This window comes from Myodes glareolus, chromosome 11, assembly GCF_982192425.1.
Source record: "Myodes glareolus chromosome 11, mMyoGla1.1, whole genome shotgun sequence".
NCBI lineage: Eukaryota > Metazoa > Chordata > Mammalia > Rodentia > Cricetidae > Myodes > Myodes glareolus.
In genome coordinates this window covers 81,520,861-81,548,526 of record NC_142036.1, presented here as the reverse complement: position 1 = coordinate 81,548,526, position 27,666 = coordinate 81,520,861, and the positions used below count along the sequence as shown (strand labels likewise).

Genomic DNA, 27,666 nt, shown 5'->3' with positions numbered 1-27,666 from the left:
GGGGGTTTCAATCACATCCCAGTTTTATTTGTGAGACCTCCATACATATGACATATGACATGTATCCTTTGTCCTATTTCTCATAGTTGGTGAGCTTTCTTTTGACATGACGTCACTGGAGACATAGTTTCACTCCATATGTCCTACATGGTTTTGGCTGTTTATTTCTGGAAATTTTATTCTAATGTCTTTCTGATTCTTTACTTGGCATAAGAAAATTTATGAGTCAAAATTTGTCTGGATAGGGATATTTAAAATACAATGTGAATTTAAAGCGATTAGCATTCCCAGAGATACAGATGCAGGTTTTTCAAGTTCTCCATCAAAAGAAGCTCCGAATACTAATCCACACAGAAATGAAGTACCTAAGGCTGTGTAGAGACGTCCAGAGTATTGTCTGCAAAACAAGACATCGATCCTTCAGCTACACCACAGAGCTCCGATTTGAAGCAGCATCTAAAGAGAGAGTTGTTGTGCCATGTTTTACTCTTTCCTTTTTGGGAGCCCGCCACCCAGCTTCCAAATAAATCACACACAAAGACTTATTCTTAATTATGAATGCCCGGCCTTAGCTTGACTTGTTTCTTGCCTTCTTTTGTTAACTAAAATTATCCTGACTACCTTTCACCTCTGGGCTTTTCTTCTCCTCTATTTTGTGGACCTTTCTCTACTTACTTCTCCTTGGCCTGCTGTGCGGCTGTGTGTCTGGCCCCTGGTGTCCTCCTCTCGTCGTTCTCTTGCTCCTCCTCTTCCTCATTTCTCCTTTTATTTATACTTTCTGCCTGCCAGCCCCGCCTGTCTTTGCTTCTGCCTTGCTATTGCTGTTCAACTCTTTATTTAGACCATCAAGTGTTTCAGACAGGCACAGTAACACAGCTTCACAGAGTTAAACAAATAAAGCATAAACAGACGTCACACACCTTAAAATAATATTCCCCAACAGAGAGTATTTCTTTAATTTTATTACTTCGATGTAGAAAATGTCAATTGTGTATTATGTAATCGCAGCAACTGCGGCATACTGACACCACACAAACACCAGCATTGGTAGCCAGCACTGACTGGAACACAGTGACCCCGGCTTCTCTCCCTTCCCTTCCCTGCTCCCGAAGCAAATGTCAGGAACTGCATTAACTCATGCACCGTGCTTCTCTAGCACAACAGTATTTAAATATCGTCTTCTTCTTTTAGATCTGGGATTCCTACTTTTACCTTGCTGTCATTTTCATAAACCAGTTGTGTCTGCAATTGGAGATGTTCACACCCTCCAAAAAGAAGAAGGTGCTAGAAAAGTAAGTACCAATGAGGGATGTATGGCCTTTTAAAGATTCAGTTCCATCGTTTATGGGTCACAGTGTCATAACTGGAAAGTCAAGTGGTGGAGCATTCATTAGAGCAGGGATTCCAGAGGAATTTCAATATTTTTGAACTTATTAATACTTTAGGGGTGTCCAGGATTCAAAATTATTATTGAAGCCAGAAGTTATAAGTTTATGTGGGTATGTTATTTAGGTTATGAACACTAAGACATGTTCACTAGACGTCTATAATTCAAATGTCTTGCCTTTAATTTAGAAGGATATATTATATCCTAGAAAAACACAAGTACTTTGTTCTGGAAATTACATTAGTGTTGATTTTCTTTTTCTATTTCAGGTATGGCGATATGCGGGTCACCATGGGCTGTGAAATTTTTAGCATGTGGCAAAACCTAGGTAAGTGATGAGAAGTGAAGGCCTCCATGGCAGAGCTCCTCTCCTCTCCTGACTGCCGCACGTCCGTAGCACAGTGGCTCGGCAGTGGCAGCGTTGGAGAGCCAATGCATCAATCAGTCAAGAGATTTTCAGTACCTGTGGATGAAATTCTCTCTCACACACAAAATGCCATCTCCAGAAGTGGACACTGTAGTACTGAGCGAGGTTAAGTCTATACACTGGTGTCTAGTTGGGAAGCATCATGACACCTTTGTGTCTTCCCTTATTAACGACCAGTTCTGAGACCTGGTATCACGATGTTCAACCCCTTGAACATTATCTAGCAATGAGGTAACCTTTCAGAATTTGGAACTGTAACAACACGAAACTTTTAGAATTCTGAAAGGAAGCTATGAATCATCACCAGTTTGGATTAAACTTTGTGAAAGACTGCCTCTGGCATCATCATGTAAAACCCTTTTCCTGCATTGACCTGCATCATAAGGAGTCTCACTAAAGGCCTTTAAATGCACCTGCAGTTGCTAAGAGACCGTTAGATCCAATTGTGTTAATCTGCCACAGTGTAGAAAGCACATTGTCCCAGCAAATTGCTGGCATAGATCTGCCTGCACAAAAAGAATAATATTTGGAAAATAAACTGTTCTGAAATTCATTGGCATAGGCTCTCTTTCTGGATATTCATAACATTTAATTTGGCATATTACTTTTGCAAGTTTTTTGTATCATTAACTGTTACTGCATTTGAATCCCCTACAATTTATTCAAGTGATTGACATGTGACTGTGTAATGATCTGAGAGTTCCTTCTTTTTTTGGCCTCACTGAGGCACAACTTAGAAATAGCAGGATGTGTTTTCTTGTTCCAGAGTGATTTTTGCCCAGAATTCATATGTCCCTCAAATATGCGCCGCAATTTGGAGAGCTTTGTTATTCATAAATGCTTGCTGGTGATCTCAGAAAAATAAAACAAGTTAACATCTGAAAAATACGAGCCAGTGATGAAAGGCCAGCTAGAATAAATCATGATCTGTCCCTAGGTCCAGCTGAAAAACACATGAAATGTCTTGGCTTGAGAGTCGTCAACCCAGTGTTTGTGCTTAGCTGAGTCTGTCTTGTTTCCTCTAAAGCCCTTCTGCTGAGCCTTGTGGTGTCCCGGTTGAATGCTGTACTGGCTTGCTTCCCCAAGTATGGTGGCTGGTGAGGTCCTTTCCAGAGCCTGTTTGGAAATCTTATCAGACATGGTTGGCTTACTGGAGGAGTGGGCACCATGGTTTTCTCTGAGCATTGATGTATACGTGACTTCACCCAGCCTGGGATGGCCATCCATTTAAGGCTCGAGTCTCTTAGTCTACTTAATAAAACAGGCGTATCTCATAAGCTGCTCTGTGTTAATCTTTATGACAAAGCAAAAGTAGTTCTCCCTCTCCTGGGAAGATGGTAAATTACTTCTGTGCTCTTCAGAAATCGAGAAAGCTTAGGAAATCTCTGCCGTACAATCATCCTATAAGGGCATTCACTAGAGCAGTGGAATTCCAACTACCGTTCGCCTCACCTGGAACCTTGTGAGAAATCCTAATTCTCTGGCTCCCCCGTAGACCCTGAAATCTCTGGGCCCAAGGATAGCAAGCTGTTTTTTCCAGGTGCTTCTTAAGAAGCTGAGCAGAGAGAGAAGAATGCTGCCCTAAGCGGCACCGTCTCCCCGCTTTGCCGTGCTGGCCCTGAAGACTGTCTCGAGTGTAGTCTAGGTCTGTCAGGAAACAGTCGTTTTCAACACACAAATCCCCATTGTGATATGTGTAGCTTACATATAGAATCTAAAACTTTATTCTTTCTTTTCTGTATCGTTTTCCTACAGGGACGTCTTGACTTTTTACCAAAACATTGCCCGCATTTTAAAGGGTTTTCCATTCTGCCGTGAGACTGAGGGGTATTTAATTTCCAAGGCACCTGGAACTTGGTGATTGGGCTGCTTACACATAAATTAATACTGCAGATCCGGTCATTATCTCCCTAGTTTTATGTGTTAGCAACGTTTCACTTTAGGACAGCTTAGATTTCATGTCTCGCAAATCCTGACAGAAATAACTTCCAGGAGAACAGATGTGCTCCAGCTCTCATTTCCGAGGCTGTCCTCCAGCACTGGTCAGCTTCACTGTTTCAGAACTGAGGTGAGAGAGAGCATCGTGCTGGGAGGGTATGGTAGAGAAAAGCTGCTCACCTCCTGGGAGCCAAGCAGCAGAAAAGAGGATCTGCCTGTGCTAGCCTACCCTTCTCCTTGCAAACCCCTTTACTCACAGAACAGTGGGTTTTGTCTGTTGAGAAGAGAGTTTGATTGTTTCCTCATAGAACTAGATTGTGCTAGGAATAGTCTTCTGGGCTAGGGCAGCAAAGGAGGGATCGCTGCTACTTACCATGAGGGATGTCCTTGACCTAGGGTGTGGTGCTTCCCACTCCCACAAGTCTTTCCCTGTCTGTCATCTCTAGAAAAAGATGTCTCCAGAGGTGTGCTTCCTCAACCATGTCTTAGGCATCTCTCAGTTTAATAAAGTTAACAGTCACGATTAATCACTGCATTTTTGAAGGCGTAAGTCACAAACAATCCCACACCAGTTTGGAATTATGAGTAATAGAATGGTTAGTTATTCAAAGGGGAAAAAACTTACAGATTACCGTCCCAGACAACAGCCCCTCTGCGCGATCAGGAAAGGAGTCTAGGAGCTGGAAGGGGAGCCGGAAGCCAGAGAGAGAATGTAGGACAGCCACTGCTTTTTTAAAGAGAGAGAGAGACCATGCCCCAGTGGGCTGGTATCTCAGCAGCTATTGGCTGAAGGAGCGGAAGGCGCTTCCGCAGCATATTTTGATTTTGGTTTTGTCTCTGACTTGTGTTTAAGAAAGTCTCGCTCTGTAACCCAGGCTAGCCCGTAGTCACAATTGTCCTGCCTTGGTTGCCTGAGTGTTGAGATTGGAGGTGTGTGCCACCGTGTCCTGCCTCCCAGTGTTACTTTCCACCATAGCTAGGAACAAGTAGACATTCGGTTGTGTGCTCATAAAAAATACTTTTATTATTCTAAAATTGTATAACAATTTATAGCGTTACATGTGCTTTTTAATGACATTTACATAGAGAACTTTAAAGCTTAGTGTATATTAAGCCCACCATGAATTCAGATTTCTTTCCTTTCAGCCTCTCTCTCGGAGCGTTTGAGCAAGCGGGGTTCAAAAGCGGTCAGTTCATCCTTAACTAGAGCAGATCGGTGGCTTTGTCAATTTATGCTTCAGATGCAGGAGTCTGACTGGGAACAAGGGAACGGAAGCAGGTTTTGTCGTCTGCGGACCTAGCATGGAAACAGGGCGCAGACAGCAGGTTCCCGCAGAGCAGGGTCAGGCTCTGACAGTGAGACTTTGCGTTTGTGCTGCTGTCTCTGGTTCGTGTGACCCATTCCATGCAGCATCCTCTTGGCTTAATTAAAACCTAATATATGTGTGCAGGTGTTTTTAATTGTGGGAAAATACTCATAAATTAGAAGTCTTAACTGTTTTTCAGTGTTGAATAATATGAGGTATGCTCACATTGCCAGTCAACCGCAACCTCTACCATCCATTTCCAGAACTCCTGTCTTAGAACACCGAGTTACCATGGCATAGGAGGTCCTGGGGTGGGGAGGGCACAAGGGAAGGAAGAGGAGGGGAAGGAAGTGAGAAGTCAAACAATTTTTTTTTTGTTTGAAAAATACAGTAATCAATGCTTACTCTTTGTAGGCTAATAAAAAACATAACCATTAAACAAAGACTTCTGTCACCCCCCACCTCAACCTTCTGAGTATTTTACATGCGTTATGTCACGTGTGTGAGACAGTTCAGCCTCTGTCGTCCTGCCACCCTTTTCACCCGTGTTTCATGTAGGAGTGAGAACTTGCTCGCCTTTGGAGGGAAGGTGGTGTTCCACTGTTGCCGTGGGCTGCATCGGCCTTCTCCGTGTCTCTGTCCGTAGATATGTGGACTGCTCCCACCTTGGGCTATTTGGAGTTACGCTTTTATGAACACAGCATCCAGGGCTTTGAGAGCCTGCTTTCTCTTCTCAGGGGCTGATGCTCAGAAGCAAAATTGCCGGATCTTGTCCTAGTCGTATTCTTCATTCTGGGGGGAACTGACATGCTGCTTACATAATTTTGTCCTGGTTCATCATCATTAACAGAACACAAGGGTTCCAACTTCTACAAATCTAGTGGGTGTGCAGCAACATTGCATTGTGGTTTTGATAATTATTTTTGAAGAATAAGGACCAACTGAAGATAAGTGAACACCTATTCTTAAATGTGTTATTCCTCCATATCTTTATTTTCTAAATTAAAGAAATAAAATTTTGTTCTGTCAATAGAGGGGGAAAGTTATACATTACCCTCCAAATTTAGTCCACTTGTGTGTGCCCTTGAAAGAGTGATGTGGTCTACATGAAGGTCATCCTTGCCAGCTGGCTGCACAGGTGGCCTTCGATTTGCTGCAAAGTTTTTACTTTCTATTTTTAGATAAATTCCCATCCTTACTAAACATGGTATGCACGTGTTCCACATATGCAAACAAAGCATCTTGTGTTGTAGAACGATTGGACTTCCCTAGCAGGCTGCCCCCTCTACATAAGCACAAAACTCCTGCAGCCCAAGTATAAGGTGCCCCAGACACCTCAGGTAAGGCCGTGTGGCTGACAGCTGGGTGTGGAGACACACACAAACCCTCCGGAATACGGGGATCGGTTAAGTGAAGTGAAGTTGCTGCTGTACATGGCCCCACATTCTGCTCTGCTGATTCAGCAGGGGTTTGTTTGGGGACCTGCCTGGGTTTCCGCATGCTCTGTACTCCCAAAGTGTGCTTTCAGCGATAAGGCTACCATGAAGCCTTGCTGCATTATCAAGACCCAAGTGTGGCTGCTCTCCGACTTCTCCACTGTCTGAAGAATACAGTCTGTGAGCCTTGTTTGAACTGTAGCCGAAATGGAAACTGTAAAACGCATGTTCAAGACCGCAGGGAAGTTTGAAGATTAGTTCTGTTTTTAGTTAATCTAAGAAATTATGTTTGAATGTGTTACCATGTTAAAGGCATTGTGACGCCACATTCGTAAAGTGTCATGTTTACTAATGACGCTTTCTGATTGGTGTGGTGCTGAGATGATACATCTGAGGCTTGCTTTAAAACTCTCTAGAGAAAAGAGTTATGCCGGATGTTAGAACACAAATTAGTGAAAATTCCAATTGTGATGGAAGCTGGACAATATTCATACGAGATTTGACGGAGGCTGGACGGTGTTCATGTGAGATTTGATGGAGGCTGAACGATATTCATGTGAGGTTTGATGAAGACTGGGTGGTCTTCATGTGAGGTTCGATGGAGGCTTGACAGTGTCCATGTGAGGTTTGATGATAGAAGATAGATGGTTTTCATGTGAGGTTTGACTTAACTTGTCTCTGTCTTGTGAGTACATTGAAATATTTTAAAAAGAAGAAAATTTGGTTATAAAATGGTAGATATATTTTTAAAGGAGACTCAAAAACTCCCAATCAAATAGTGATAAATGAGAAAGCATGTAGTAGGGGTGAGCTCCGCTTTAGAGGTCAGGGAATGACAGACTCGAGGAAGATTAAAAATGAAGTTTGCAGCGCATATAAAGGTAAGATAACGCAATACCTATGTAATATCTGAACTGAATAAATGAGAGACATAAAGTCAAGGAAACTATACAAATAGGCATGTATTTAAAGATATGGTTTAAGGTCAGAGCTTTGCTTAGCATCTATAGGTCCCTGGATTTAATTCCTAGGAACACAACAAAGCTAATAAATAAATAAATGCATCGTTTTAAACCATTAAGAAAAAACAAAAAAAGAAGTTGATACCACAGTGGTTCTCAATCTCCTGCTAACTCACCAGGAGAGAACTATCTGGGCAGGCTGAAATGTGAGTTTAGGTTGCATTCCGTCTCTGGTTTGCACCCCACAGACACACATACTCAGAAGCAGTGCATCAATTTGGTGTCTGTGTAGTGTGGAGGTAGCCCAGGGCTGATGAGAATTACTCAGACAGTACGGTAGCTTCTGCAAGTAGCTGGACCTTGTGTCCTATAGCCCGGTCCTAGGCAGGGTCTTAGGCTTCACACATGAAGCCTTAGGGCTGCCCAGCCTCCCCAGCCATGCGCACATAGGAGTCCTCTCCATTTTTTCCGTTTTCTCTCTTGCCAGGTCAGCTCGGATAAACAGTAGATTTCGGCTTTTACAAATGACAGTGAGAGTGCCTGTGACGGGTTCTGCTTTCTGCCCTGGTAGAAATAGCCAAGGAAAGGAATTGCAAACTCCAGCTGCTAGCTACCTGCCTGAAATGTGACTGTCAGAAAGTAGAGGAGAAAAGGGAAACAGCGCAGGCATTTCTATCTTAGGGGACTCGTGTTTTGGAGGAAAATATACAAATTTACATTAATAAGAAAGTTTCTCTGGAGATGTTCTTGCTGTGCTGAGGAAAACGAAACAGTCTTCTGGAAAGACAAAGGATTATCTGGGTCAGAAATACAGGTAGGAATGCGTGAGGAGAAGCTACAAGTTCCTTCCTTATGCATTGTGGGTATGGATAAGATTTAAAGACACCAAAGGAGGTGGCTCAGCAGGCAAAGGTCTCAGCGACCAAGCCCGAGAGCCTGAGTCCAGTGACTTGGACTTAAGTAGTGAAGGTGAGAACAGACCCTTAGGAGCTGTTGTTTGTCCTCACACACACACACACACACACACACACACATCAACTCATTAATAACAAAATAAAGATGGTGGAAAACAGTTACCAATGATGGAATCTCTGTGAGACAAGATGGGGTTATATTGTGACTTCAGATAGAAAAAGGGGCTTTCATAAGGACAAGGACAAAGTATTGTATCCAGGACTAGGCTTCTATTCTCAAAGCCCTTTTTTTTAAAGCATTCTATCAATTGTTTTTAGATTTATTGGTTTCATTTTTGTGTAAGGGTATTTTGTCTGCATGTATGTATGTGTTCCATGTGTGTGCCTAGTGCTCTGGAGCTCAGAAGGCATCAGACACCAGGAGCTGGAGTTATGGATGCTGTGGACCACATATGTGGGCTGGGAACTGAGCACACGCCTTCTATAACTTCTGCATCATCTCTCCAGCCCCTGGTTAAGCCCTTTAATTCACACTGAAGCTAAACACAAGGCAGAATCAACATGACTCCCAGTTATGATGAAGGATTAACTCCCTGACCGTTTGAGGTCCATGTGCTGCTCCCGATCCCCAAGGAAGGGCCTGGCAAATACATCAGTCTTCTGTGTGTTAACAGTAGAGATCATGAGGATCTCTGTTCTGTCACATGAAAGGGTAAGGACATTTAGCCATAGTTGAGGCAGGTATTGGAGGTCTCAAGCACATTGTTACTACTGCTAGAAAGTTTATAATGTGAAGCCTTCTAGGTAGCCCCAAGGTAGTAGACAGTTCAAACCAGTGGCCTCTGTCTAGGAAACCACCCAGGTAAGTGAAAATCCTGACAGAATTCAAGATGCTACTGCTTTCTTGCCTCCTCCTGATGTGATTCTGGTCTCCAGTAGGCAGGCAAAATACTGCTCATGAGGTATTTGAGGGAACAGACATTCACACTCATCAGAAATCTACAGGTTGTGTTTGACAAAGTAAATCCCAAAGTCCCAGATTAACCTTGTAATAAGAAACGCATGGTCTCTTGTATAGCTCAGAGGCCTACTGGTAGACTGGCTTTAGGCATGGCTGTTTTAGAGAGATCATCCAAGCTCACTATGTCTTAGCTATTCTTCACTCTGAGTGCTACCCTTAGTCTCAGGACTGTCTCCATTCAGTAGTAAAATGGTTTCTGAAGACTTGAAACATATTTGCTTCTTAAAGCCCCTTCTAGAAAACTCCTTAATAGCCACATATTGGTCTTAGAGACAAACTGGTTTTCGGCAAGACTAATATTATACTTGCTTGTCCTGAGGCCAGAATATAGGAGGTTGTTATACCAAACTGTGGAATGACAGATGAAGAGCTATTCCCGAAGCTGGGATGCTGCCCAGAGAGCAAGCATGTTGGGGACTCTCAGTGAAAAGAAAAGCTTTCGCTTGTTCCTCTCTCCAGTGAGTCTTGTCTTTGGTTTCGCCTTGACCTCCGGCAACCTCAACTTCTAAGGGATAGGTTTGTAATACTTTCCTCCTCAATGTTTTCTTTGATTTGTAGCTGGACTTATTTTCATATTACTCTTCGGTCAAGCTGAATAGCCTATGTTGGTTCTGTCTATAGGACAGCCATTTCAAACTAGAACCAGCCTGATTGGTGGATCCAAATGCTAGTCATCCTAATCCCTAGTTAAGGGATTTGGGGTTAAGTTGCTTAAGATCCCAAGATTTTTGTTTCCTCTTTGGGGGTGGCAGTTCCTACTGTCTAGAGTTGTCATGACAAATGAATGGAATTATTCATGGAAAGCGGCCAGAGCCCGCCTGCCACGGAGCAAGTGCTTGCAAGTGTTGGCTGAAATTAGTAGTGAGTCACCACATTTGGTGCTCTTGTCCCTCTTGAGTTCCAAAAGTCTTCTCTTGACTAGAAGCATACGGAGCCCACCATCTTTTTAGCTGGTGCCTTCTCTTGTCCTATACTTCTGTATTCAGGATCTCCCCCACACACCCCCGTTCTTTCTTTCCCTAAATGATCTCATTCATTCGATGATGTCAATCCCTATTTATCGATGACAATTCTGCAAGGCTCTTGAGCCCTAAATCTGACTTTTGGGAGTAGATGGGTATTGTGCACATGAGAATGTCTCAATAGGGCTTCAAGCAGAAGCTTTCAAGCGTTGTCCTTTCTCCATCTGAAACTAGTTTCTACTCCTGCTCCAAGGTGGTCTCATTTAGTAGTAAAATTAGGCCAGGAGAATGTCCGTCAAATCTGGCCTCCTGTCCCCATTACCATGGCTGGTATTTTGGGGGCCAAAGTACTATAACCTATCATCAGTTTTCCCAATAAGCACCTACACTAACACAGTTAAAGAGTTACACCCCCTCTCCGATCCAATATGGTATATAAACCAGGTCACTATTGGCAATTTCTCCTGACCTCTGCTACACGTGCAGATCTGACTGACTGCCCATGTTTCCAGGTGGACCTTCTCTTCATGTATGAGGCCAGATGCTGTTTATTCCCCAGCCCAGGGAAGCAGCCTGTCTGTAACCACTAACCACTCCCAAATCATGACACAGAGACTGATTATTAGCTATGGGTGTCCAGCCTTAGCTCAGCTTGTTTCTAGCCTGCTTTTCTAACTTAATTTAGTGTGTTTCTCTTTATCTACGTTTGTCTTGGGGCTTTTTTTTTTCACCTTTCTATGTCTTACTTTCTTGCTTCCTCCCTGGCTCACCTCTGGCTTCTCCTTTTCCTCTCTCTCTTCCCTTCCAGCCAAATTCCTCATCCTCTTTGTTCTCTCTACCACCAACCCCGCCTATCCTTTCTCTGCCCAGCTGTTGACCATTCAGCTCTTTATTAGACCAATCAGGTGTCTTAGGCAGGCAAGGTGAAACAGCAACCCATCTTTAAATCATTAAACAAACGGTTAAAGTAATACTCTGTAGCATAAACAAATGTAACACATCTTTACATAATTAAACTAATATTCCACAACACCTGTCCAAGCATCTTTCTTTGGTTTCCTTAGGTCAAATGAGCTGGACCATCATCCTTGATGGTCCTTGATACTAGATCTGCATCTCTATAGTAGCCTCAATGTTTGTTATGTTTTACATTTGTAAGCAATAGAGTGCTCAATTAATATGGGCGTTCCCATTTGTTGAGCCCCTGAGTAAAATAGATTAATGATGGAACTAGTGAAACAAATATAAAGCACATATCCATGCTAAAAGAAAGTACTTGTTATTGTCTTGTGACTCCCCAAATTTCCAAGCTCTGATCTAAACTCGTAATCTGTCACCTGCCAAAGCATATTCTGGAAAGAGGTACTCATTTCAGTTTTTCCCTCTGCTTCTATTTATAATCATGGAACGAATCTGATTTTGCGGAGATAGTGTCTTATCCAGGAAAGCAGAGACCTAAAGGGGTTTATGGCCACTGTGGATCAAGGGGTACATAGGGGAGATCTTGAACACCTCTGTTCTCTCCCGGGTGTACCCTGGAAACACTGCAGCTTGTATTCACAGACTAAAATGTTCAGCTCCACGTAGTATTCCCTCTGTGTTTCTGGGGTAGGGAGAGTCTCTTCATGATAGGAGATAGTGCGCATGACTGAGCATAGGAAAGAGTAAGAACCCTGCCCTAGAACAAATCAGAAAAACATTGCTGTGATTTGTCCTTAAAGAGGAAATTGATGTCCTTTGTGAAGCCAGCCACCTTCAGCCTGACCTCTGAACTTGTTCTAGGCATTCTAGGGACGTGCCTCAGCATCACCGGCTTCTAACTGTGACACAGAAAAAGAATGCATCATCAATGGCATGCCGTTGTGTTACTATCAACATAGGAACTTCTCTGTGAAATTTAACATAGACTGATGGACTTCAGGCCTAGCCTGTGTATCGCCACTGTGTCCCTGCTGCTGCTTGGCCACCTCTGCTCTGAATCACGACTACTTAGTATTTGATTGCACGCCAGTAGAAGTTCAATATCATTATGTTTTAATCTTTTTGGAAAATAGTTGAAGGCTTTGAGGAGGTTGCTTTTAGACTTTTGTTTAGGCTATCTTTTTCTTTAAAAAATTAATAGAATCCAGTTTTTCTTGTATAATTTGCAGTTTTACAACTCAGAGAAAACAGCTGTGATTACCTTAGGGATAGTTTCTCAGATAGTATAGATTTGTGTGTGTGTGTGTGTGTGTGTGTGTGTGTGTGTGTGTGTGTGTGTGTGTGTTGGGGTAGAGGTGTTGCTTACCTTTATTTCTATGTACCTTGTGTGTACCTGGTACCCACAAAGGCCATTAGAAATCATTGAACTCGTTGGCACTGCAGTTATAGAAGGCTATGAGCCACCATGTGGCTTCTGATGATCTGAGCCTCTGAAGCATCTCTCCAGACTCCTCTCACGTAGTGAAATGCTCCTGTGTAGTCACACCTTGTCTTTCACACACTGAATTATGTTGGGAAAGTTCAGTTGTGTTTTTCTTCAGCCTCACCTTTAATAACAGCATCTAATTTTTTACAAGAAAGTACAATAAAAAATACTCCAGTTTCTGTCATTTTAATTGTATGCCATGGGTTATTTTCTTATCCGGGGATAAAATTATAGTTGAGTATTTCCAACTATAGACATTGTTTTAACTAAATTTTAAAATAGTAATCTTTTTGAAATCTTATTAAGACTAAATATGCTGAAACGCAAATATTTTGCTTATTTAGGAGAACACAAACTTCACTTCATCCCTGCCCTGATTGGCCCTTTCCTCGAAGTCACCCTGATACCCCAGCCAGACCTTCGGAACGTCATGATTCCTATTTTTCATGACATGATGGACTGGGAGCAGAGGAGGAGCGGCAACTTTAAACAGGTAGGCGGTGGCGCTCACCAGGAGGGATGGAGAGCCTCACCTCCCTTTGCCCCTCCCAATTTCCTCCACTATAGCCCTGAGTGGGGAAATGAACACTGAGTCCAGAGGACTCAGAACCAGGTGAGCCTGTCCTGCTGGCACCATGGAGCCTCAGATACATCTCTCTGGCTTCCTGTTTACCTTAGATACATCTCTCTGGCTTCCTGTTTTGTTGTAAATAGGAGCAGCGGGTCACTTCCTGCCGCCAGGCTCCGGGCTAGCTTTACCCGAAATAATTACATTGAAACTGTATTCTTTTAAACACTGCCTGGCCCATTATATCTAGCCTCTTATTGGCTAATTCTCACATATTGATTCAACTCATTTCTAATAATCTGTATGTCACCACGAGCTCATGGCTTACCACAAAAGATTCAGCATGTCTGACCTGGCAGCTTCATGGCAGCGGCTCTCCTGACCCTGCTTTGCTTCTCCCAGAATTCAGTTCTGTCTACCCCACCTACCTATGTTCTGATCTATCAAGCCAAGCAGTTTCTTTATTAATTGTCCAATGGAAGCAACACATAGATGACCTCCCTACACCATTTCCCCTTTTTCTGTTTAAAAAAAAAGGAAGGCTTTCACTTTAACATAGTAAAATTACATATAACAAAACAGTTATCAAGCGAGAATTACAGTTACAATATTTATATCTATTTTGTCTCTTATCATAACAAAGGAAAACTATAACTATCTATTTATTCTTCAACTCCATCAAAGACTCCATAAGGATATAATACTACCTAAGTAAACAAGAAATAAGAAAATTCCAAACTCTAAAAATGACAGAGACATCTCGCTGCCTGTACAATCACCCAAAGTTCTTTTGTACCATTGGGGCATCCATCTTCAGCCTACAGGCCCATAGTATCCATCAGACATTTTCATGAAGAAGGAAATTTCAAAGGCAATTCAGTCACTATCTGCTGTGTCCTGCAGAATGTCTCACAGACTTTCATGAATCAGGAACACCGAAAGACCATCTCACCTTTAGGCAAATTCAGCAGTCCTCTCTCTGCAGGTTCTCTGTGTCCAATTTATGCAACAGTTCAGGCAAGAGCAGTTTCTTTATTAATTGACCAATGAAAGCAACACATCGATGACCTCCCTACACCACTATTTACCTTGGATACATCTCTCTGACTTCCTGTTTACCTTAGATACATACCTCTGGCTCCCTGTTCACTTAAGATACATCTCTCTGCCTTCCTGATCCCCTTAGAAACATCTCTCTGACTTCCTGTTGTCCTGTGCCTCCAGGAAACCCTTGAGAACCCATTTCATTTCTTTCAGCTAAAAAATTCCTTGCCTTACCAGATCTGTATTTAAGAATTTACAGAGGGTTGTTTGCTCCCAGCCAGACACGGCTCAGAGGAATTGGAAGGTTAATGATTCTTTAAACCATTGAGCTCTCAGTGGTCTGCACATTGTGTTTGGTGAATGACTTCGCTTTCAGCATTTGACTCACAGTGTGTTTTATTGCTCTTTGCTTGGAGCATTGAAAATTAATTTGAAGGAGAGAACAGTGAGGAAATCTCACAAAGGAAATTCCAAAGGGATGAACCTATCATTCCGCACTGACTTAAGTTCTAATAGGGCTGCTCCCGTTTAGGGGAAAGACAGACATTCTCATTGCAAAGCTAGATCTGCAAAGAATCAGCCACTTTTGCAGGTCTAGGTTGGGGGAAGGAGGAGAAGCCTGCGCTCACACAGCAGCGGCACAAGCCTGCTTGCCCACGGGTTGTGGCCCTCCTTCACACTCTCTACATGAGTCCATCTTCAAGCCTCAGGAAAATGCTTGCCAGCTCTTATAAGCAATTTGATTGCATGCATAGATTATTTCCTATTGCCAAAAGTGTGGGCAATTCACTTGTATCTGTTTATACATTTATTTTCAAGAAAGCTAATGGGTGAGCGAAAGGCTGAGAACAAACTGTGCTTGGTAGGGGAACCCACTTTCCTTCTCCCTTATCTTTATCTCTTGATTGACATCTGGCTTAAAGGGGTAATTGAGCTCAGTCCTTTGACAAAGTTGAGTATTCATCCCAAGCCCGAATCACTTTAACTCTGCCTAAAGGTTGCCATTTTCTCTCTCCTCTTGCCTCGTATAGATGAAGGGAAATTGTTCCCTTCCTGATATTCAAGTTATAAAGGATTTACATCCTTGAAAATGTAAATGTTTTGACTAGAGTTTTGAAGAAATATGTCCTTTCTCTCGCCTGCTGCTTACTGCTTACTTAGGATATTTCTGTGGGTCTACCATCTGCACAGGGCGAGGATGAGTTCTCGACTTCAGTGAAGACTGAGCGCAACCTCGAACTGTTTGAGGAAAGAAAACAGACCGAAAACACACTAAAGATTTCATTTAATGTATTTGGGCATGCTAGTTTGCTGGTGTTCTCAGATATAGTGATGTAAAGAGAAAAGAACTAGGACTTGCCAGTTTTTTATAGTCCCTAAAAAAGAAATTGAGGGCTGGAGAGATGGTTCAGTGGTTAAGAGCACTGACTATTCTTCTAGAGGTCTTGAGTTCAATTCCCAACAACCGTATGGTGACTCACAACCATCTGTAATGGGATATAATGCCCTCTTCTGGCCTGTAGACATACATGCAGGAACAGAATATTGCACATAATAAATAAATCTTTATAAAAAGAAAATATTTTTAAAAGGAATTGAAATGTTTAAATTAGGCTGCTAACATTTATGTCGGGATCACAGATAGATAGATGCTGTTTTTGGCAACATGGAAAACTAACAACGCGGGAATATGAAGTCATGTTAACGGCATCAAAATCAGCCTCCTAGAATTCCGTAGGGAGGCTTGCTGTTAACCATGGCAAACAATGTCAGTTTTACCAAGTGTACTACAGCTTTTTCCCTGCCATAAGAAAAAAAAAATACATACCAATTTGCCTAAATGAATCTTCCCCGTGAAGTGGGGGGACAGAGAGTAATATTTTGTGTATTTCAGGTGGAAGCCAAGCTAATTGACAAACTGGATAGCCTGATGTCGGAGGGCAAAGGTGACGAAACCTACCGTGAGCTCTTCAACAGTATGTGAGTAGCGTGTTTCTCTCCAGTAGGTTCTGCTCAGGACATCTGGTGTCAGTCCTGAGCCGTTCTGCACCGCACTAGACGAGAGCCGCGGAGACAGCTTGGGTCACACAGGAAGGCTTTGTGTTCGTAGAGAGTGAAGTAAAGGATAATTGCCTAACTCTAGCAAGTGGATCTTATTATGCTGATGACGAGACACGTCTCCTTATTTTAACCTCAGATTAGGACAGGCCGTCTGTGTTGCATAACAAAGTGCATACTTTCCATGCTTGATAATTTTCAGGAAAAATAAGACCATTGTTACGAGATAATGGTTCTAAGGAGCTTTGTGAGTGGGAGATGAAGAAAGGGTGTGATTATAACATTTGTATACAGTGTTCTCCAAAGCATGACCCTGGCTGATTTGCTGTTTCAACAATTAACTTAGCTTGTGCCTGATGCTCCACACCTGCTTTAACCATAGATGCCAGCTATTTGCTCAGGATTATTAAATTGTGAAATGCTTCCTAAATACTTCCTATTATAAGGTCACCAAAGCAAGTCATTTCTAGTGACTTCGGTGTTTGGGATTTGCAAGGAGAATAGAGGGAGAAGAATGGAGTTCTGTGAAGGGGCTTTGAGGTCGTCCCAACTATGATCACGGTCATGGGAGGGATTCCTTGTATTATGTATCAACTCACTGTGTCCACATAGCCAGAGTTGAGGTGTGAGGACATCACAGTACTTGGGATTTCCCAGCTGGAATTTGTTTTCTTTATGATCTTACAGATCTTAGTCATTTTCAAACCTAGTATTTCTATAATGTGGTTTCTTTTAAGATTGAAAATCATGTTGCTGAACTTGGGCATTTCTTTCTAGAGTGCAAAAATAATATATTTCCCTAAATAAAAGACACTTGCTTTTTTATTTATGTCCAACCATTACCTAAGTGGTACTGATAACCAAACACAAGATTCAAGTTCATTATAGGATTGTTAATGAGCAGCAGTGGAAAATGAATGTATGTGTTTTAAGGATGCTATCTGTCTGTGGTTGGTAGTTTGGGGAGTCTTTAGCTGGCCTGATTCACAATCATTCCTGAAGCTTTCAGGAGAATTTTATAGAAAGGAAAATTCAGGAAGGGCTGCAGAGATTTCATATGGTGGTGGTGAATGACAGAACAGAGTCTGAACCCTGAATGCCATTTTCTTTTGAATCTGAAATTAAACCAAAACTATTATTAATTAGTCACCAAACCCTCATTCATTCTTGGGCACAAAGTGTCTATCTTTCATGACAGTTGGAGTTTAGCAAGAATTCTGATTAAAACCTCATCCAACACAATAAGTTATATTTGAAAGATGCTTTCATTTTGGTTACTGGTCCTTGGTTAGAACAAAGCTAAACTACCGAAGTGTTCAGTAGAATGAACCTTTTGAGATTTGTGATTAATTATTTATAATGAATTCATAGCATTAATAAATGCATGCTCTCTTTCTTTAGTGCCTCTTATCTGCTTTAGTAAGGGCCTGATAGCTTGCAGTTTGGATTGCTTTTATATAAATATGACTTTGAACTAGAAGATGTGCCTTGACATTAGAATCAAAGTAATAATTAAGATATTAAGCCTCTATAATTAGGGCTAATTTAAGGGACCTGATTAGTTCAATGGAATTTTTTATTATTTTGTTGATTTTTAACTTATTACTAGAATATAATATAAATAAATAATTTAAAAGCTATAAATATTTCTAATGCTTTTATAGTCAGCGTCTTGGGACTAAAACAAATCTAAAGTGACAATTCAATCACATTCCTATCTTGTCCCGGAAAAGAAAGTGAAAATATAGGTGCATTTCAGGGAAGAATAAAGTCCTTTTATTTTTGCACAAACCCAGCAAGTTAGTGTCATCACAGTGAGGTGCCGCACATGTTATGAATCAGGAAGGCATGATGTTATTGAATAGAGGTTCCTGTGCTCTAAATTCACGTCTAAAACTTCATAAAATTCAACAAGAAGAAGGAAGCCCGGAAGACGCTCTGCTTCTTTCCGATCCCGCAGAACACCAAATGATTCCCACTGATTGCCTGTCCCATCACTGCTTGGATTTGGGAGGCTGGCTCTGTAGCACCGTGAGTGTCTATGGCAGGACAGTCTTCTCAGCCTATCCTTGTATGATAGGGAAAGACAGACTGAAAATCAAACTACCACAGTCCAGCCCCATTTCCTTCACGGTGAGCAAGGTCATCCAGATGTTCTGCGATCTGACCTGCCTGCTCTCCATTTCATGGAAGAGGCCCATTGCAAAGCCCAGAAAAACTTTGTGATAAACTGCCCCTTACTTATGAGATGGTTCTCGGGATACTCCCAGCCCAAGAGCACAGGGACAGGCCAGGAGAAAAGAAACCAGGTCCACTCAAGTTATCTGGAATGATTCCTTCCTATGCTGCTACCCTCCTTGGGTTATATTGATAGAAGTTTCTGTCCCGCCCAATCCACAGCTGTTCAGTCCCAAAAAAACATGCAGAGGTCTACATAAATTATAAACTGGTTGGCATATTAGCTCAGGCTTCTTATTAACTCTTACATCTTAAATTAACCCACAATTCTTGTCTGTGTCAGCCATGTGGATTGGTACCTTTTATTAGTGAGATATTCTTATCTTGCTTCCTCTGCATCTGGGTGATAACCACAGACTGAGCCTTTCCTCTTCCCAGAATTCTCCTATTCTGGTCACCCCGCCTATACTTCCTGCCCGGCTACTGGCCAATCAGCATTTTATTAAACTAATACAAGTGACAAATCTTTACAGGGTACAAGACCACTGTCCCACAGTAGGTTGTGTCAGGTGAGCGGAAAGGCGGAAGGAGTCTCAAATGAAGGAATAAGCCTGGCTAAGGATGCAGATGAGTGAGGCCCTAGACTTGGTCCTGACATTTGGTCCCGAGTCACTGAAGGGAGCAGGGTATGCAGAGGCAGAGCAGCGCCTCTTCTGCAGGATGCTGTAGCTCTGATTTCCGACTATATCAGGAAGCTGCAGACTAATGAGAGTCAAAAATGAAGCCTCTGTATATTTTTAGAATTCTTACTTAACTTGAGTTGCTTGTTTTTTGGCCTCTGAGTATGTGAGGTGTAGGCTGTCACTTGGGGAAATTTCTGCAGCATCCTGCATGATTTGGCAGGATGTGAGAGCTTGGTTCAATGTCAGTTCTCCCCTTCCACTCTAAGCAGGTGCCGTTGAGAGGCTTTAAGTGAAAATCTATTTAAACAAACTAAGAAGATTCTCCTGGAGGATCAGAAAGGGCAAGCCCCACACCTTCCGTGTGTAGTCTCCCTCTGAACAGCCCACTCTTAATCTAGATAACAGTTTAAAATCAGCAAAACATATCATACAACCGAAAACAGACATAGAGAAAAGACAGAACACTGGGTACTTGGTTGACAATAACAAGAAAAAAAAGTGGGGAAGGGAAGAAAATTGGAAGATAATACAGCCATAGACTTTTATCAAAATAAGTCCCCTTTCCTGTTTTTTTTGCAACTGAGATAAGATATAGTTACATTATACATATAAGAAATGTGCATACACAGACACTTCCTTTTTGAAATTAATATGCAAGAGAATAAAGGTTTTGGACAGAAATGACGATCACTGAAATAGGAGGGGTAAGGAAGTACGCTGATGCCACACACTTATGTTCTTTTATTTTGGGGGAAGTTCAGTTGGGAAGCCTTCACCAAGTACGCTGTTGATTTGCAGAGAGGAGTGAAAGCCAATCAGGTCCTCATCATGATGGCTCTCATTGTTTGTGTTGACACCGTGCCTCTGCTCCAAGGTGTTTAGGATTAGGAGAGATGTAGGAGGAGAGCCGTGGCTCGGGCACTTGTCATCAGTCTGCTATAACAACCGCTTAGGAAATCCTCTGTGATTAATGGCCAAGTGAATGAACCCGTTGAGTGAGTGCACAGATAGTACAATATGTATTGAGTGGGCAAATGTTAAGGGAAGGGAGAAAAACGCAAAACGTCATACCGTCTGCACAAGGCTTTTCCTGTAGCGGTTGCATTGCAGCAGAATTGCTTGGGTGAAGATGCATTCCACGGAGAGGTAGGAAAACATTTTCTACGGGGCTAAAGCCAGCTCTTTACTTAGAAGTAAACTTGGAGGGACTCCTGTGATCGCTTCCGCGTTGTTGTTTACCGTGGCAAGGCACCAGTCTCTGTCAGCCTAACAGCAGCTAGGGGAAAATGTCTTTGAGCTGTGAGGTGCTGGCGTGTATCTGAAAGCATGATTACTTGCATGTGTTCATATTGTATGACTTGGATAATCTGAAAATCGATTTGCTTTGTCAATGCTTCCCGGATTAGAATTCCACTATTTGGTCCCTACCCTAGGTAAGACATTGTTTGCAAATTGTGCTACTTGTGAGATGTTGCCGTGGTTGCTAAGGCATTTAAGGTACTGATGAAAGTAAAATGGTTGTCATGGTGACTGATAAAAATAAATGTTGAAAATGCCCTGGGTTCTTTCTTTTCCAGTCTACTAAAGAAAATTGAGCGGGAAACATGGAGGGAAAGTGGCGTCTCACTAATTGCCACTGTCACTCGGCTGATGGAGAGGTTGTTAGACTACAGGTAAGCTGCCGCTTAAGATTCCAGATAGACTCTGTTCTAGCTGAAAGCTCAAAGAGTTGAACTATAATTAGTATTCCACTTGAGCTAATCATTCCAAGACTTGCTAATCAGCACTTGGACTTGAAACCGGCTTGTTTGGGGTTTTGAATCTGGCTTTGGTGTGTGTTGTTTCCTTGTTTGTTTAGCTCTGGTTTTGATAATTCTTTCAAAGTCCTGTTGAGTTGAAAGAGTTCTCAGAGTCCTTGACTGTCCTCAGAAACAGAAGGAAAAGAAAAGAAAACATCTTTGGGTATTTTGACTCCCCCACTTAAAAATTTCCAGTGGTCCAAACAGGGTGAAGATCTAGAGTTCATGTTTAGACTAAACACAGGAATGGGGGAGGGGTTGTGTTAATGTGCTGTGCTCTTTAAAGGGGGGCTTCCACACTCTTATCCTTCCCGACTACGATTTATTGTTATTTTCGTTCATCTTGCCTGTAGAGCAGGCTCTGCCAGTTGTGTGCATGCTGGTTCTCTCTTATTTGAAGAACAGCACTCCCCTCCTCACAGTCTCTGGTCATTCTGACTGGCTCCCTTTACACCTCTGATAAGTGTAAGCGTCCTTGAGGTGCACGTGATGTCCTCAGCAGACTCTGCGACTCAGGGTCAGTCTCTGCTCCCCGCCCCATCCTAGACCTACCCCCCAGTAGCCTTCCCGTGACTCCACACAATCAGATCTCTGACAACACCTCACCGACGCCCACACCAGACGCCACAGAACAAACTCTGTTTTCCACGTGAAAGGAAGTCCTGACTGTGACTCTTGCTCTCTGTTTTCAGGGACTGCATGAAAATGGGAGAAGTGGATGGCAAAAAGATTGGCTGCACAGTTAGCCTTCTGGTTAGTAACCCGGACTCTCTCTCCCGTCCCCCTAACCTTTGCTGTTCTCCGCAGAAATACCAACTTTTTGTTTGATCTCGAATGTGTGCCCTTTTCCAGGATGTTTCTTACCAAAATGTAAAAATGTTTTGAAAAGGAAGACAGTGAGCTTTAGGTTGAATAAAGCCCAGAAAGTCAGTCCTCGGTTTGGACCATTGCGGGATGTTCCTGCTGTGGGCTGGGCTGGTGGCAGTGGCAGACTTCAGTGGCCTCACAGAGGGGCTGAGGCTGCTGTCCTCCCTGGGTGAATTGCTGACTGCACTCAGTCCAGTTGCTTGTCTGGGAGGAGCACAGTGTCCAAATGGAGGTCCCTTTATTTCTCTGTCGAGCGTTTCCTCTCTGCTCCCCCATCCTCACAGTTTTCCTACATTTTAATAGCCAGTTCCTGAGCGCTTCTCTATCTAAGGAAAGTTTTCTGTCTAATATACGTTAAGTTTCACCCACTAGCCTCTTTACAGACTGAATTCATAATCGCCCTGTTGTCAAGAGTTGCATTACAACCAGATGACCGTATGATTTATCATGCAGGACAAATACTTCTTTAGGGTAAAATTAAGTAGTATGTATATATACATATATTTGAATAGTCTAAACCACAATTACTCTAGACCAACCAAAATTTATAAGAAGTGTCATCTGCCTTATTATTGAATAGAATAGTTTCTCACCACAAAAGAATAATCATACATTGGACATTAACTTTGGTATTTTGCTATATGGCAAACTGGTAATTTCCTTCAACTCATTTGGAATTGAAGAAGAGCGACATCTTCCACTGTGACTGTCACGCTTTTTTTTCCTGGTGTTTCTGAGAACACATGAAGCTTGGCTGTCTGTTCTAAACCCTTGTGCTGTTGTTGGCATTCTTGCCGCAACATCCTGAAGCCCTGGCAGCTGGGCTCTGCCTGCACCCTGACATCCTGAAGCCTCTGCAGCTGGATTCTGCCTGCACCCGAACATCCTGAAGCCCTGGCAGCTGAACTCTGCCTGCACCTTGAAATCCATTGGCTTCTTTTCACTGTGCTTTACTAATTCCTCTCAGACCCTTTTCAAATCTCTGAAGTTTCCCCTGCCCATCATTCTGTTGCCCAGTTTTTGACTAGCCTGCTCTCCTGAGTTTATAACCTTGCCTTTCTTTATCACACCCCCTCTTCCTTCTCATTTTTAATTAATCGTTATATCTCTATCTCAGTTACCAGTCCCTGAAAATAGCGAGACCTGAGCATGCTCTGCGGGCGTGTCACATTCACGCTGGTGTACTTCTTAGTACCGACAGTGGCCTGGCCATCAGCCCATCCACTATACTGCTAACCATTTGCCTCTCCTTTCTCAGCTTGTGCATCCTTCCCTCTGCTCAGCCTCCCATTTTCTCACCACCTTTTGTCTATCTTCCACCACAATTAGGGACCACAGCCTTTTCCAGGCCCTTGCTTGTATGCCGCATGCTCTGTGAGCTGCAGTTTGGATCCTTAGCCCTGGCTATCCCTGGCACACTGGGGTTAAGCTCCAGACACAAAGGCTCATAAACAACCTCAAAGCAAAACGTTTCCCTGTTTCCTAAGGGTCCTCTTCTGTCATCCTCACCTCCTCTCCAAACGTCGTTTCTTTGGGGGTGAACCCAAGAATGCAGCCCTTAGTGTCATCTCCTCAACTTGTCCAACACAGGTAGCCCTTTCCTCTCATAGAAGAATGGATGCTCTCCCCTGTGTTCCTCCTTGTCTCCTAATAGGAATAAGACAGGAACCCCATAAATCAGAGACCTGTAGTAATCACTTGACCCTGACCCCGTGTCAACTTGGGAGTGACAAAGAGCAGAGAACGCGAGCATCTTGGAAGCTGTCGCAGTTTTGAACTAGCACAAGAATACTTGTTAAAAAACCCCAAACCTATCACTTTGAAGCTAATCTCTTTAGCTCCTACTCCATATGGAAAGCTTCTGATGTTTTCTGGTAGCAATATGGTTCTCCCCGGTACCGCTTCCTATGAGGTCAGCGGCAGAGCCTGTTCAGGCTGCCTCTGTCTGCTGGGATGCGAGTTGAATGTAACTCCAGTGTGCAGTTGGTGACAGTGCATATTTGACATGACTAGCAGGAGGAATTGTAATTATTATCTTGTTCTCCACGTTCTAATTTTTAGCAGGCATATGTGAGATTGTCCTCTGCTGGCTGAGGAGATGCTGGCTTTCTTGTTCTTAAGGAGCAATATTCATTTCCAGAGTGATCGCTTGTTTTTGTTCTGAAAGAACACAGCTTCTTACCAGAGAGCCGTTAGAGCAAATCACCCTTCAATAACATCGGACCTGCTGTGGGGTTGGTAGATATGTTTATGGTACAATTCCTGCTAATTAGGATGATTTCGGTGATAATGAAGGAGGTCTGAGTAGCTTTTGTTTACTTGGCTTTCTAAAGAGTGCCAGGATCGACAGGAAGTGAAAGGCAAAGGAGAGAGCAGATGGTGAGGCTTGGAAGGAGTAACGCGGTCAGCTCAACCTCAGTGTCCGCGTCGTGGAAGAGTCCTTGGGCTCAAGAATGGACACCAGTCAGATCATGGGCAGACAGTGCCTTTTGTGGTGCATCCCTAGGTCACTGACTGGCTCGGCAGCTATGGAAACCTACGGAATTCCTGGCATGTTCTGCCTCAGAAACAGTCAGTTTTCCAAGCTTCCCTTGCCTGGCACTAGCCAGTGTCTTTCATACACGGAGAAGGAAGCATCAGTCCACAGCAATAAATAGTGCTTGAGCTTGTGGATCTGAAGTAGGGACTTCATAATGTACCTGCAGCTCAGATAGCCCGGTAAGTCAAAATTGGAGTTATTTAATTAGCTATTACTTTTTAATTAAAATTTAATTAGTTATTTAATGTAATATTTTCAATAAGCCCATTATATAATAATAAACAGAAATACAATTTTTGATGTCTTTATGTTTCAAACATAAACTAGAAACATTAAAACTGAATACAACTGCCAGGCATGCTATAATCCTAGGCAGAAGCAGGTGGATATCTGGGAGTTTGAGGCCAACTGGGTTTATATAACAAGTTCCAGGGCTACATAATAAGACCCCGTCAAAAAAAAAGAAAAGAAAAGAAAAGAAAAGAAAAGAAAAGAAAAGAAAAGAAAAGAAGGAAGGAAGGAAGGGAGAAAATTAACACAATTTAGAAATGTACCTTAACAATAAGAAATATTTTCATCTGTTCTTTTAAAAATTTTCCAGGGAAGAAAAATGCTTTTCTGTTTTCTTTTGCTTTGTTTTACTTTTTGAGACAGGGTCTCTCTATATAGCCCTGGCTGACTAGGGACTCATTATGTAGACCAGGCTGGCCTCAAACTCAGAGATCCTCTCTCTCTGCCTTCTGCTGGAGAAAAGGCGTGCACCACCACGCCTGGCAAGAAAACCTCCTTCGCATTGTGTACACATCCTTTCTTGATGTCCTAGAGACTTCTTTCTTTAGAAAAAAAATGTCTGTGAAATCAAAAATATCCTTGCTGCCCCTCATCATATTGGATATACAGGTGATGTGTGATACAGTTTTAATATTTTAGCTAAGTAGGTTGACTGCCCAGCTGACAGCTAAGCAGAGAGCAAATGATGGAAAAAACAAGGGTGCTAGAGACCATGGGGTACAGTGGTCATTCCGGCTCCTGGCGTCTAGTGCAGGGTGTGCAGTGGCCATTTCGGCTCCTGGCGTCTAGTGCAGGAGGGTCAGTTTGAGAGTCCCAGGCCAGTATGGGCGACATCCAAAACCGTGTCTTAAGAGAAAAGGAAATGAAAAAGAAAGTAAAAGAAGAAATTTGAATCATTGGTATAACCCAAGAGTTACCATCTTACCCAATAATTGCCAGATAATCTTTAACGTAGTGTCAGACTGGACGTCAACTGCTGTCATTTCGTCTCGTCGCTTTATTATTAAAAAGATACTTCCCGGGGGTCGGGTGGGAGGAGATCATGCATCACTTCTGACCGGGAAGACACAGAATTTTAGCAAAGTGAGAGGAAGTATTAGTTGGCCCCCATGCTGAGGAAACACCACGCGTGTGTTCTTTTTCACAGAACTTCTACAAGACTGAGCTGAACAAGGAGGAGATGTACATCCGTTACATCCACAAGCTCTACGACCTGCACCTCAAGGCGCAGAACTTCACAGGTAACTCTGCCTGGGACTCAGATTGGGGGATGTGAGCTAAAGCATTAAGCTAATGCATTAAACATGGTCACTCCTCTGCCATCCCTAATTCGAGAGGAAGATTCAGGCACTTCTCTTTCCAAATCAAGATGCATTTTAATTATATGTCTGTTTCTTAGTACTGTATTTCTGACTCTGTCTTTGCATGGTCTTTCGGAGGCTGCCCTTGGGATTATGAAGTCCATCCCTAACTCTTTACATTACACTTGCACCCTGTGCTTTACTGTCTGAATTTAAGCATGGGATCTATAGGGATATTTTGTTTGATCTAACAAATAAAGCTGGCTTGAAGATCGGAGTGCAGAGCTAAGCCACTAGGTAGCCATAGAGGCCAGGCAGTGGTGGCACACACCTTTAATCCCAGCACTGATGAGACTGAGGCAGACGGATCTCTGTTAGGTTAAGGCCACCCTGGGCTACATGAGATTGATCCTGTCTAAAAGAGAAACAGAACTCACCCAAAGGTGGTCCCAGGACTTGGGATCCCATGTCTTTAATCCCAGCACTGGGGAGGTGGAGGCAGGAGTGATATGGCAGGTGGAGAGATTACTATAAGGTGGGAGGAGACGCTTGAGTACAGTCTGAGCGTGCAGTCTGAGGATTCATAGAGACAGGATCGCACCGTTCGTCTGAGCATTGGTAGAGGTGAGAACTCTCCAGTGGCTGACCGCTCTGCTTCTCTGATCCTTCAGCTTCCACCTGCTAGCTGATTCTGAGTTTCTTTTATTGAGACCAATTAGAATTCATGCTGCAGGGATCTTTCTAACCATCCAGAACTCCGTATCCTCCCATTCTGTGGCGTATCGTGGGTGGCATCGGTCTTCACTCGGAATCCCACTAAGTACTGTCGTCACCTTTGCCTGCCAGGCTCAGGTGGAGTTTAGAGTTTTCAGGTGTACTATGTTTACTAAGATACGGGCCTCTTTCATGACTCTGAAGTTTTCCGTTTCCTCCCCATTTCTGTTTATCCTGAAGAAACCAGTGCTTTTAAAAGATAGGACAGTGAAGCATTCTCTTCCGTTTTCTCCTACTTTATCACCTCTTGCACTAGCCACCTCTCTGTTACTGAAACATACCATCTACAGTAATCAGCTGAGAAAGAAGATAGGTGTGTTGGGGTTCCGCGTTTTGGAGGCTTTGGTGCGTGGCCAGTTGGCTCTGTTGCTTCTGGACTTGTAGCAGAGGAGGTTGGGGAGATGGAAGGGCAGAGGGCAAGGCAGAGCTTAGCTGTTCCTGGTATGGCTGTGACCCTAGAGACCCCAACAAGAAGCCTCACGATTTCCTTCATGCATGACCCTATAACCTAACCCCGTCCACCAAACCCCACCTCCCACAGTTCCCAGCCAGCTCTCTGTAAACACTGACGGAAGTAGGTGCCAAGCTTCGAGTTAAAGATTTCTATATGTCTGTTTGTGTGCACAAGTGAATGCCACCCGTGTATAGGTGAAGCAAGAAAAGGTGTTATCTCCCTTGAAGCTGGAATTTTTGCAAGTGGTTGAGAGCCACCTCACCTGAGTGCTGGGAATGGGACTCAGGTCCAGAAGAACAGCAAGTGCTCTTAACTGCAGAGTTAACTCCCAAACTCAGTCTATTAATCT

General features: G+C 43.0%; 1 protein-coding gene across 1 annotated transcript in view; it reads left to right on the top strand.

Moving 5' to 3' along the window:
- Dock4 (dedicator of cytokinesis 4) overlaps window positions 1-27,666 on the top strand; it is a 392,500-nt gene that overhangs the window by 319,605 nt on the left and 45,229 nt on the right. The window contains 8 exon segments of the mRNA XM_087911826.1: window positions 1,192-1,292; window positions 1,657-1,715; window positions 13,106-13,254; window positions 16,268-16,353; window positions 20,699-20,725; window positions 20,870-20,965; window positions 21,784-21,844; window positions 25,936-26,029. Of these exon segments, the coding sequence (XP_087767952.1) occupies window positions 1,192-1,292; window positions 1,657-1,715; window positions 13,106-13,254; window positions 16,268-16,353; window positions 20,699-20,725; window positions 20,870-20,965; window positions 21,784-21,844; window positions 25,936-26,029 (673 nt within the window).